The sequence below is a fragment of the Carassius gibelio genome, chromosome B16, assembly GCF_023724105.1.
Source record: "Carassius gibelio isolate Cgi1373 ecotype wild population from Czech Republic chromosome B16, carGib1.2-hapl.c, whole genome shotgun sequence".
In the NCBI taxonomy this organism is placed as follows: Eukaryota; Metazoa; Chordata; class Actinopteri; order Cypriniformes; family Cyprinidae; genus Carassius; species Carassius gibelio.
In genome coordinates this window covers 5,410,143-5,422,314 of record NC_068411.1, presented here as the reverse complement: position 1 = coordinate 5,422,314, position 12,172 = coordinate 5,410,143, and the positions used below count along the sequence as shown (strand labels likewise).

Here is a 12,172-nt window from a genome sequence, read left to right as displayed (position 1 = left end):
AAGAATAAAAGCTTTTTGTTAATTATACCTAAATTTGAGTCTGTCTCTTATACTGACGAGAGTTTATTTAAATTTTGCCACGACAATACTAAAATTGGAAAAATTCATCAATAATTAACTTCTCAAAATAATGTGGCATCTGATCTATCATATTTACCTTTCCGTGATTCTCATTTGTCTCTATTTTACAGTTTTGGTCCAAAGTCTTATTTTCAGATGAGAGCAAGTTTTGTATTTCATTTGGAAACCAAGGTCCTAGAGTCTGGAGAAGCTCATAGCTCAAGTTGCTTGAAGTCCACTGTTAAGTTTCCAGTCTGTGATGATTTGGGGTACTTTGTCATCTGCTGGTGTTGGTCCATTGTGTTTTTTGAAAACCAGTCACTTCACCTGTTTAACCAAGACATTTTGGAGCATTTCATGCTTCCTTCTGCTGACCAGCTTTTTGAAGATGCTGATTTCATTTTCCAGCAGGATTTGGCACCTGCCCACACTTTCCAGAAGGCCAATGATTCACTAAAAGTGATTTTTATTTTTTTCATTAAGTATTCTAATTTGTTGATAGTGAATTGGTGGGTTTTTGTTAAATGTAAGCCAAAATCATCACAATTAAAATAACTAAAGACTTAAACTATTTCAGACTGTGTGCACTGAATTTATTTAATACACAAGTTCCACAATTTGAGTTGAATTACTGAAATAAATGAACTAACAGGTGCATCTCAATAAATTAGAATGTTGTGGGAAAGTTCAACTACATGTCTGTACTGACCATGCATTATAATAAGAGACAAATTGACCAACAGGAAGCTATGGATGCGATGAATGTGTATTTTTCAAGCATTTTATTGTGGCATTTAGTTTTTTTGCTGCACAGCAATGACAGTTTCTACAACCAGAATTCTGTCAACATTGACATTATTATATCAATTTGCCCTAAATGTTTGTAAACCCCTGACTTTTTTTTTTTTCCGCAGAACTCAAAAAAATAAACTTTGAATAATGCTGGTAATCAAAACCAACGGGTTTGTTACGTGTAGTCAACATAAAGGGAGTAATATATTTAAATTTTTGGGTAAACTATTCCTTTAATTAAGATAATAGACACTTTAAATTTCTATCACAGATTTAAATTTCAGCACTGGACACAGCCACTTAATGTGCTAAATTAAAATGGGTAAATAACAATAAGTAAACAGTCTTTCAAACAATGTGGCGCTGCCATTGTCACCCTTTTCTTGTGTGGTTTATGTCATCTTCTGATTGGTCAACTTTAGATGGATCGTCTCTCGTTCAAATTGTCTCGTACAACCACACATATGCCACGAATTTAAACCGACCGATATCTTCGGTCTGGAGAAGCGCATGTACTTCAAATTTACCATTATTAAAGAGGGAGCTAATACGCATGTGCGAAGAAAATATCACAGATCAGACAAGTTGTGAACGCACTTTAAGGTGTTTCAAATGTTTCAAAGGTGTTTCAAATGTACCCCACACACAAAGTATTTTTTTTTCTTACCATCTTTTTGGGGGTGTCTTGCTTTTAGACTAGTCGACTAACGCTAGTCTGATACAAAACTTTAGTTTAAACCATAGTCAAATAAGTCGTTGCGCACAGTTTCTTGAAGAATGATAATATGACTTTTTACATACACCATGTGACCTGTAAATGCGAAAAAAATGTTTCCATTGCAGTTTTGCAAATAATATATGAGCATTTTTGCAAAACGGACACATTTCCATTTCATTTACGCACTTTGAAGGGTAATGGAAACGTGCCTACTGATAAGTCTGCCTGATGCACACGTAAAATGTGAAGGCAATGTTTTTGCATTCAAATGTGGATTTTTAGACTAAATTCAATGAATATTCAAAATTCTCATTTTTATTTGATTGCCCTAATTTATTGCTTTTTTCTGAGTGTGTGTCATTATTAAGATACTTTGATTTGTTCTTGAAATAAGCTTAATATACAAATTAATTTATAAATAAGAAACTACCTAGAAAAATGCAACACAAATACAAACTAATCTTGAAAATACAGTATGTAGTTTTAAATTGCATATGGTTGTCAATACAAAATAGGCTAAGTGGGTAGATCTCATTTATAGTCATTTATACTCATTACTGTTCTTTAATAATTAGGTGGCAATGATATTCTGATTTAAGTCAAAAATATTTTGTCTAACTCGCATAAAATATGTAAGTAAAGCTAATGCTAACAAAGAGAACTCATTACACTGTAGAAAAAGTCATTTTAACAATAATACAATATAAATAGCACTTTTATATTTTATTATACACATATAATTGCAATATAATATATATTATACTGTTTAGACTTGTTGGTCTAGAGACTTTTGTTTTTTTTAATGTGTGGACTCAGAGGTTTGTGAATTCAAAATATTTAAGATAATATTGTACTGGTTGGGCCTATTGTAATAAAATGACTCTACCCTCAGTACCTGATCTATGGGCTAGTTGCATATCTCCGCCATCTTGGATTTTGCCGGTCTTGCGAGTGTGTGCGTAGATCTTTCCGGTTGTGCTTAAAGTCAGTGCAGAGAACCGGAGAAGTCCAAATATTACCTTCTATATGTTTACAGGATTTATAATATCACTTCATATGCAAATAAGATATACACTGCTATTATCACTATACTACAAATGTTAACTGAGCCAGTGGATTTGAAACTTGTGTGTGTTTGGGTCTGGTGAATGAATTAAATACACTAATGTTGACTACTGTTCACGAGATGAAAGTTGAACTCATGGTGTGTATACACAGCTATATAATGTATTTTATCTTACCAAATATGTAAATGTACAAATTACTTATTTCTCGAAAATTTTTGCATTATTATTATTATTATTATTATTATTATTATTATTATTTTAATATATTAAATATTTACCTCGTGAGACATGGGCTGCGATTTATCTTCAGAAGTATCCATTTCTCAATTGTACACATACATCAGTCTGTTTCATCGTTATTTTCACAACATATTTTATTATTTTACACAGTAAAAAATGTGACTAATTTTAATATCTGTTTAATCTGATAATTAATGCAAAACAATAACAATATACATGGCTGCTCATAGACAGATAATAATTTATGCTGCAGATCTTTCACAAAACAAATAAACAGATAAAAACACACATGAATGCAAACAGCGATCTTTTATTTAAGGCAAACCTACCATAATTATATTACGTTTAATTGTACAGTTAGTTATAAATTATGTTATCAAATAAAGTTAATAAAACATGCTTTATCAGAAATCTCTGTGCATCGTTTGACAGTCAGAAACATTTATCTTACATAACAGAACAAAACCAGCTCTTCGAAAATGAAAAGTATTGCATATTTGAGTGGTTTGTGTTTGAAAGGAGAAATCCCTGTGGACCTGACATAACGCTAATCCGCATAATCAACAGAAGAATAAAGCAATCTCCGCGTTGTATCTTGATGAATTTCCACACAGAGGTACGCAAAATATAGGGAGGATGTTTCCCCATGTTTTTGATATACCACTATCGGCTGTTAAATTTGAAAATCATTAATTATATACATCTAGCCAAGTTTCGTATGTAAGTTTCCCTTACAGTTAATGCGAGCGTCGCAAGACCGGAAATAAGTACGCACACACTCGTGTCGCTGAAGCTCACTGGCACCATCTTGTGCACCTAGCCCATTGTCAGTACCTAAACTAACGTAGATCTGGTGGCCAGTAATATACTGTAAAATCTTTACTGGTCTTCATTGGGAAGTTTCTGTCAAGTTCCTCTAAATTACTATTTGAATTCAGCTATGCCTGGATTATTTCATCTGTGGCAAAAGGCCCCTTCCCTCAGTCCAGCTTAAACCACTGATGTTCTAAAATCTGCTCTAACGTCTTGGTTTGAGGCCTGACCAGACACTGCTCTATCAGATCTTGAAACTCTGTACAAGTTTTCAAAGAGGAAAAAGCTGGTTAGTCATGTATGCTCTTAATGACAGCATAGCACAGGCATGTTGTCATGTATGAAAAGCTTCTGGAAAGCATAGTATTTCGTACTGTATTCAATTTTAAACAGGGACAATCTCCTGTGTGTTACACTTACTGTACTTTAAATATCAATTATAATGTATTCTGTCTATCAGTTTTCCCTTTTATTTTTAGTAGCTGGGAAATTGAACACTCTGATATTGTGCCAAAAAGGTATGTTTGTATTATTGTTGTGTGCTGTTGTCTCACCACTGGAGAAATTTGGTATCAAAGGATGACGTGCTTTGGAGAGAAAAACACTCATGGGCTGGTCTCCGCTTACTATCTCCAAAAGTAACATAGCCAAAGACCAGACTGTTGATCCAACCGCCTGTTGATGATCTGTATAGGAAGCAAGAGATTAACAGAGCTCTGTCATTTCAGTTTCTAAAGTCATCTGTGAGCAATTAGTCTACTTTGAGATAATAAGCTTTGAATCATGTACATTTTTTGACATATTATAGCATTACATCAACTCACCTTCAGAGCAAGACATGTTAATACGTTTGCTACAGCTGAAGTCTATAAGTTTGAGCTGCAGTGTCTCTGTGTTGACCAGCATGTTGTCCGTCTTGATGTCATTGTGTAAGATGCCCCGTTCAATGCAGTGTTTGGCTGCAAGCACCGCTTGCCGCATTAAACCACGTGCCACAGATTCATCCAGACAACATCCATGGCACATGGTAAATTCCAGCAAGGTCTGACATGGATGTGGATATTCCATAACTATGACGAACTGATGTGGCTGATCAAACCACTCGATCATTTGTACAATGTAGGGGCTTTTCGGAGGTGCGCACACCATCACATTTATAACCACTTCTGACAGCAGAGGTTCTGTAGATCCAGGCTGGAAAAACAAATTTTGACCTTTCTCTTCTGTGTGTAATATTCACATTGAGATACAGCAGAGTCTAGAAGTCTGAAAATGCTTTTTCTTGTCACTATTTTCCATTACAAACTACACTAGTCAACAGTTTTTCTAAATTTGTATAGAATTTTTTTTTTTCAATCTGTTCACAGAGTTTTGAACCCAAATGTGCAATAAATGTAAGTATACAGTACTTATTAATATATTGTCTTGCCAACTTACCACATTAATAATGCTGTTCCATGGCTTCTTACGTATACATTTGATAGCAACCTGCGAAGAGACAAAATCGTTTAAAACATGTTTGATCAAAATAATCTGCAATTATCTCTGTTAATTTTTCGTAAAAAAAAAAAAAAAAAGTATGGAATATAAAATGAGTACAAAACAGAGACGAAAGGAAAAAGACAAAGACAAAACTAAAATACACAAAATGTTTAAAAAATAAATAAAGCAGGAGTAGTTTACCTTCTGGCCACTAAATCTGTGAGTCCCCTTATACACAGAACCAAAGGCTCCCTGTCCCAACTTCACTCCCATATCATAACGGGAGGAAAATGATGCTGAAAAAGAAAACATGCAGAAAGAACAGATGAGCACTACTTTGTTTTGATTATCTTACATTAACATTAACAAAAAGCAGACAGAGAAGTTATTCAGATAATGTTGATTTTATAAACTGTATTCCATATATTAGCTAAGAGCAGACTATAAAGGCAATCAGGGAACCAGGAAAATGATGATATACAAGGAAGTATGTGATTCAAAACAAACTCTGTCCACTAGAATACCACAGGATTAATTTTGAATACCAAACAAGGAATTAAGATACATGTCAGGAGCATAAATAATTTATATGTTCAGTAGGAACAAATATTAAAATTATGAAAAAGTAATGGAACATTATTATAGAAAGTAGTGACACTAGACTCACCTGCAGTTGGCCAAAAACCAGATAGGACTGGGACATGTTTTTGTTTAGAATTGTCCAGATCAGTGTCAGGTGTCCGCCTGCAGCTGCATGAACCAGAGGCAGATGACGGCTCGGGATCAATCAGATCCACAGCAGCTGTCAGAACGAGACTGGAGCCTGGAATGGGTTTTAGCTCAGGAACATCCAGACCCATGTCAGACCCATAGACTGGCATTATCTCCTGACTGGATGGTCCTGGGACAGATGTCAACTCAACTACAAGACCAGCTGGGCCTGGGTCAAGTGTTAAGTGTGACTGGAGGCTGAATGGATCTGGCTTAGAATCAGGTGGATTTTGGTTGGCCGTGACGGTCACCTCGAAACAAGATGGACCTGGATCATTCCTTGACAACCACAAGGGACCAGATAGACCTGGCTGGAGGTCCACTTGATCCCAGTGAGCTACTGGCTCAACTCGACATGAATCTGGGGCCAAGGAGGGAAACTTAACAGTCCTCCATGTTCGCTGAAAGAATGCTCGGATGTCTTTCTTCATCCTGATTTTTCTTTGTTTTTCTAAAATAAGAAAAAGAACAAGAAATTTCCACCAGAAACTGTACGTCCATTACTGAGGTCAGAAATCATGAACAAAGAAAAAATACAGTTCCACCTTAAAATAAAGATCCACATTAAATTAATTCTAAACTTGTATGGGATGTTTTAGCTCTGACATTGGTGGCATGTCATGCTATGTTTTTGTATTTTGTCCCTTAGAAATAAACATCAGGCTCTATTAATTTAATTATAAAAGCAGTACTAGATCCTCACATGCTACTGTACATGCAAATACTGATGAATTTCAGGAACATAAATATTATTTTTTTTACATTGTATATGTAGGTGTACTGTGTATATTAATTATGTATATATAAATACACACACATGTAGTATGTATTTTGAAAATATGTCCATGTATATACATGTATAGTCTTATTTTATATAAATTTATTTAATATATAAACAACATATATAAACATTTCTTGAATATATACATGCATTTGTTTGTATACATGATATACACAGTGTACACTACACACATATATTATGTTTATATTATGTGATTTTTTGCAATTAATCATTTGACAGCACTAGTAAAAATACAAGTAGACAGTAGACTAATAATGACAGTAGACTTACCAACAGGTGGCTCATAACCTGACTGATGTGGGGCAGGCATTGGCTCATTATTCAGTTTGGATGGGCCTGGGACAGGTGATGGCTCCAGATATGTTGGCTCAGCATTAAGTGTCAGCCATTCAATGCTGAATAAATCTGGCTGGAGATCTGAATTTTCCTGTTGAGCCACTGGGTCATTGGCAAATGGATCTGGAGCCACTTCGTTGCCCCTTTGGCAACAGAGAGCAGCACACTTAACAACCCTCCATGTTCGGCGGAAGAATGCACAGATGCCTTTCTTCTTCCTCTTTGTTGATTGTTTTCCTACAACAACAAAAAAAAAGGAAGAAGAAAGAAATAGAAACATAATTAAAAATTAGAAACTGTAAGTCAAATACTGAGTCTAGACATCATGAATAAGGAAGAACACTGGGTGAATACAGATGTTAGACGAGACAACTTGTAAAATGGACACGTACTGTGTGATTAATCATCTTGTGACTTTCTCATAATGAAAGAATATACATAAAGTTCAATTTAAACTACAAGGGATGACGCACTTGTGGTTTTTGATGCAATCTTGACACTAAATTTCACTTACTAAAAGTAAAATACAAGATAAATATACTGAACACTAATAAAACCACATCCTAAACTAGAATTAAACTAGAACTATATCCATCAATTCCCCGTGCTACATGTTGAATAGTATAAAAGGTATTATACATAAAGTTAGGAGCATATTATTAATTGGGCATAAGTGTAAAAGAGCAAACAAGTAGGTGAAATGAAAATCCCAAAAGGAGATGAAAAATGACAGTAGACTTACCAACAGCTGCCTCAAAACCAGATGGACCTGGGACAGATGATGGCTTGGGCTCGGTTAGATCCATGTGCGGTTTCATCTCAATACTGGTTAGACTTGGTACAGGTGTTACATCAAGACTAGATAGTCCTGGGATATTCATTGTCTCAGAAACCAGTTTGGATAGCCCTGGATCCAGTGTTAACTTTAAATCGAGGCTGGATGGACCTGGGACAGGTGATGGCTCTGGATCAGCCTGATCACTGTCAGATATCACCTCAAGACTGGATGGTTCTGAGACCAATGACCCATCAGGATCAGCCGGATTGGTGTTAACTGTCAGCTCCAAACCAGATGGACATGGATCGATTGATAACGCCCATTCAAGGCCAGATAAACCTGGCTGAAGATCTGCTGGATCATCGGATGGAAATGGGGGCAATATATCGTCCCCGTAGCAGTGTAGGGTGCAAAGCTTTAAAGCCTTCCAAATTCGCCGGAAGAATGCATGGATGCATTTTGTCTTCCTCTTTTTGGTTTTTTTTCTAAGAAAAGAAGAAACAAAGAAATAAAAAGGTAAAAAGAAATTACTATGTTACCAGAAAATGCAAGTCAAATTCTGAGGCATAAACCATAGAAAGAAGAACAATGGATGAATACAACATTACATAGTGTGACACTGCTGTATTAGATTAACTATATGTACAAAAGAGTCTGTTTTTTCCACAGTTTTTACTATTCTATATATTAAGACTAGAGTTTTCATTTATATTTTATACTATCGTTATTCCTAACCTGTTGGGCGGTTCTCCATAGCGGCTGCTGTGGGAGAAGCCTGTTGTTCTGAAGAGCTTTTTCCTCCAGCTGTCTGTGGAGACTCACTCAACATCAGCTGAACATCAGCTGAACTTCTGCTGACACTGAGCTGCTGAAGTAGAGCTCCTCTGACTCTAACGCAGGAGAAACGCGTGTTGACTGTATCGATGTCAAACTTGCTGAATTTTAGTCAACTGTCCGTCTGGATGGACTTCGAGTCTCTGCTCAGGTGAACGTCTTCGCTTCTGCTCGGAATCTCACTGAACTGAAGTGATCTTCAGACTTCAGAGCGCGCGGGTGTACAGTTTACACCGTGTGACGTCATAATCTACTGACGTTCTCTCGGGGGAGGAGGGGGGCGGGCGTGTTTCAGTGAAGCGAGAAAAATTCGCTGTGGGACAACATATTAATTTAGTATCGTGGTATAGAGATAATTTATGGGACAAGAGTGTCACTGTGTCAACAAGTATCACAATACTTATTTATTTGATATTTTAATAGTTTTATTATTTTTGTCCATAAAATTGCTGAACACCATGGAACAGAACCTTGTTTATCACAATGTACATTTAAACATAAAAATGGGAAGTCCAAAACTGAATCAAGTTTAACACACCAAAATGGCTGAAGACAACTAAAACAGAAATAAATCACAACCTAGATATACCTATTGCAGAGTCAAAGTCAAAATGCAGAATCAAAAGTTTTGTTGCATCATGAAACATAAGAAACAATAACAACAATGTATGATGGTCAAAATATTGTGGCTATTCTCACATCCACTCAAAATTGCTCCCATATTCACCCGAGGTACTGCTGGCAGAGCTGTAGTTCCTGTATGATAATTTCACCTGGCGGTGCAGTTGTAACCAAATTATCGTTCCTCCTGGGGCACTGCTGGCGGTGCTGTTGTAGCTGATTGTTTCACCTGAGGCACTGCTGGTGGAGCTGTTGTAGCTGATCATTTCACCTGAGGCGCTGGTGGCGGTGCTGTTGTAGCTGTATGATCGTTCCACCTGAGGCGCTGATGACGGTGCTGTTGAAGCTGTATGATCGTTTCGCCTGAGACGGTGGTGGCGGTGCTGTTGAAGCTGTATGATCGTTCCACCTGAGGCGCTGATGGCAGTGCTGTTGTAGCTGTATGATCATTCCACCTGAGGCGCTGATTGCGGTGCTGTTGTAGCTGTATGATCATTTCACCTGAGGCGCTGATGGTGGTGCTGATGTAGCTGTATGACCGTTTCGCCTGAGGCGCTGATGGCGGTGCTGTTGTAGCTGTATGATCGATTTGCCTGAGGCGCTGGTGGCGGAGCTGTTGTAGCTGTATGATCGTTCCACCTGAGGCGCTGATGGCGGTGCTGATGTAGCTGTATGATCGTTTCGCCTGAGGCGCTGATGGCGGTGCTGTTGTAGCTGTATGATCGATTCGCCTGAGGCGCTGGTGGAGGTGCTGTTGTAGCTGTATGATCGTTCCACCTGAGGCGCTGATTGCGGTGCTGTTGTAGCTGTATGATCATTTCGCCTGAGGCGCTGATGGCGGTGCTGATGTAGCTGTATGATCGTTTCGTCTGAGGCGCTGGTGGAGGTGCTGTTGTAGCTGTATGATCGTTTTGCCTGAGGCGCTGGTGGAGGTGCTGTTGTAGCTGTATGATCGTTCCACCTGAGGCGCTAATGGCGGTGCTGTTGTAGCTGTATGATCGATTCGCCTGAGGCGCTGGTGGAGGTGCTGTTGTAGCTGTATGATCGTTCCACCTGAGGCGCTGATGGCGGTGTTGTTGTAGCTGTATGATCGATTTGCCTGAGGCGCTGGTGGCGGAGCTGTTGTAGCTGTATGATCGTTCCACCTGAGGCGCTGATGGCGGTGCTGATGTAGCTGTATGATCGTTTCGCCTGAGGCGCTGATGGCGGTGCTGTTGTAGCTAAATGATCACTTCACCTGAGGCGCTTCTGGTGGTGCTGTAGTTAACTGCAGGCTCGACCGCTGGGCACTGTAGAGGTGGTGCTGTTGTCAGTTGTGAGGTCATCCACCTGAAGTACCGCTGTGGTGTTGGCGGTGGTGATAGCTGTAGATTTAACAATGCTGTTTGGGCCGAACTAACAACATTATGACACGGTGCTTGTCAGATTAGTTAGATAATTAGAAACACAGGGCCATATTCCTGTAAACAGCTGAAGTTAGGGTGGAAAAAAATGTTGGGATGAAAGGATGTTAGTGAGTAGGGTGTGTTGCAAGATGCGGGGGGGGGGAGGTTGGGAGGTAGAGCATGAAAAGAAGATTTAAATAGAATTGGAGGCTGAAGGGAGACCGGCTGGTCTGCAATAGTGAAGACTAAATAATACAGAAGACATGTCACTCCTTTAGTTTTGGGTGGCGTGAGGGACAGTGAATGGGCATCTGTAATTTAGAAGTAGCCGTAGAAAATTATTAGAAAACATGGAGCCGTATTTCTGATAGTTTCTCTTTACTTATTAAGCCATACCAGCATATGAGGCTATATGACATGGCAAAATCAGTTAATACATAAAATCAATCCGTGCACAAGTCTTTAATACATACGAGTCAAGGGGGGGAACAATTTAGACTGTTTAATTTGACCAGTCTGCATGTCTTTGGGCTGTGAGCCGTATTGCTTAAATCAGCTGAAAGGAAGGGTATAGGAATGGATGTTGGGATGAAAGGATGTTTGTGAGAGGAGTTATGAACGAAATGTGAGCATAGAGAAGAGAGATCGGTTGAATGAAAGTAGGTGGAATTACGTCTTGCCTGCCGCTAGGGGGCGCTGTGGTTTGATGCTGTGGAGGAGAATTCACGTGACGTCACGTGTGACGGAGAGTAGAGTTGCCGGAAGTGCTGGGGGGCTAAAAGTTTGTTATGACAGAAGTTTAATTGAACTCAATATAGTAGAAATAACTGTTTGTCATCTGCACGATTGAACTGGATACCTTGGATTTAAGGGCGTGTTGAAGGCGACCCGTGGTTCAGTTGTCCTCGGCTCTGGATTCTAGAAGACGTGCAATGAGAGCGCTGGAGAAGCGTGAGCGAGCGGCCGCGACGGGAGCGGGAATTCAGTTTCGGCGTTCACCGCGCTAATGAAGATGGCGAATTCGGCCTGCGGATCTCACTGGCGGAGAGCAAGGAGGTTGGGCTCAGGATCCGCCTGAGATGAGTGTGTGAGTGGGCGCTCGAGGCCCAGAATGTGGATGATCGAACGCGAACGCTCTGAAAGAGACTGTGATCAGAATGATGAGAGGTGATCGTCGAGTGTCGTCAGTGACGATGAATCAAACAGCGTGCCGTTCAGACCAGGCAAGTACACCTGTCCTTCTCGAGAACGAGACTAGCAGAGTGGTGTGACGTGGCCCGGTATATATGGAGGATTGGAAGTCAGGTGATTGTTTGAGGCGTGGCCCTGCTCCCGAACTTCAGTTAACCTCACTTAACCCCATGTTGTAACAAATAAAAAAAAAAATAGGTTACTGGTTATTTATCTAAAACAACTAAACAAGTCAAAACTATCAGATGTGTTTTCGTTAAGCAACACGCGAAAAAGATGTGA

At 39.0% G+C, this 12,172-nt stretch overlaps 2 protein-coding genes across 2 annotated transcripts in view; both read right to left on the bottom strand.

The window, feature by feature from the left end:
- Window positions 1–2,924: 2,924 nt before the first annotated feature.
- On the bottom strand, window positions 2,925–7,887 carry LOC127974292 (uncharacterized). Its single transcript, XM_052577473.1, has 7 exons — window positions 7,824–7,887; window positions 7,016–7,318; window positions 5,840–6,394; window positions 5,374–5,468; window positions 5,128–5,178; window positions 4,515–4,884; window positions 2,925–4,376 (listed from the first exon to the last, which is right to left on the bottom strand). Exons 1-7 carry the CDS (start codon window positions 7,885–7,887, stop codon window positions 4,147–4,149), a joined length of 1,668 nt encoding a protein of 555 aa, XP_052433433.1. The 3' UTR covers window positions 2,925–4,146.
- Window positions 7,888–8,594: 707 nt separating this feature from the next.
- The window catches only part of LOC127974867 (uncharacterized), a 42,603-nt gene continuing 39,025 nt past the window's right edge, over window positions 8,595–12,172 (bottom strand). The window contains exon 2 of the mRNA XM_052578437.1: window positions 8,595–10,137. Coding sequence (XP_052434397.1) covers window positions 9,807–10,137 — 331 coding nt within the window. The 3' untranslated portion in view covers window positions 8,595–9,806. The remainder of the gene's footprint in view (window positions 10,138–12,172) is intronic.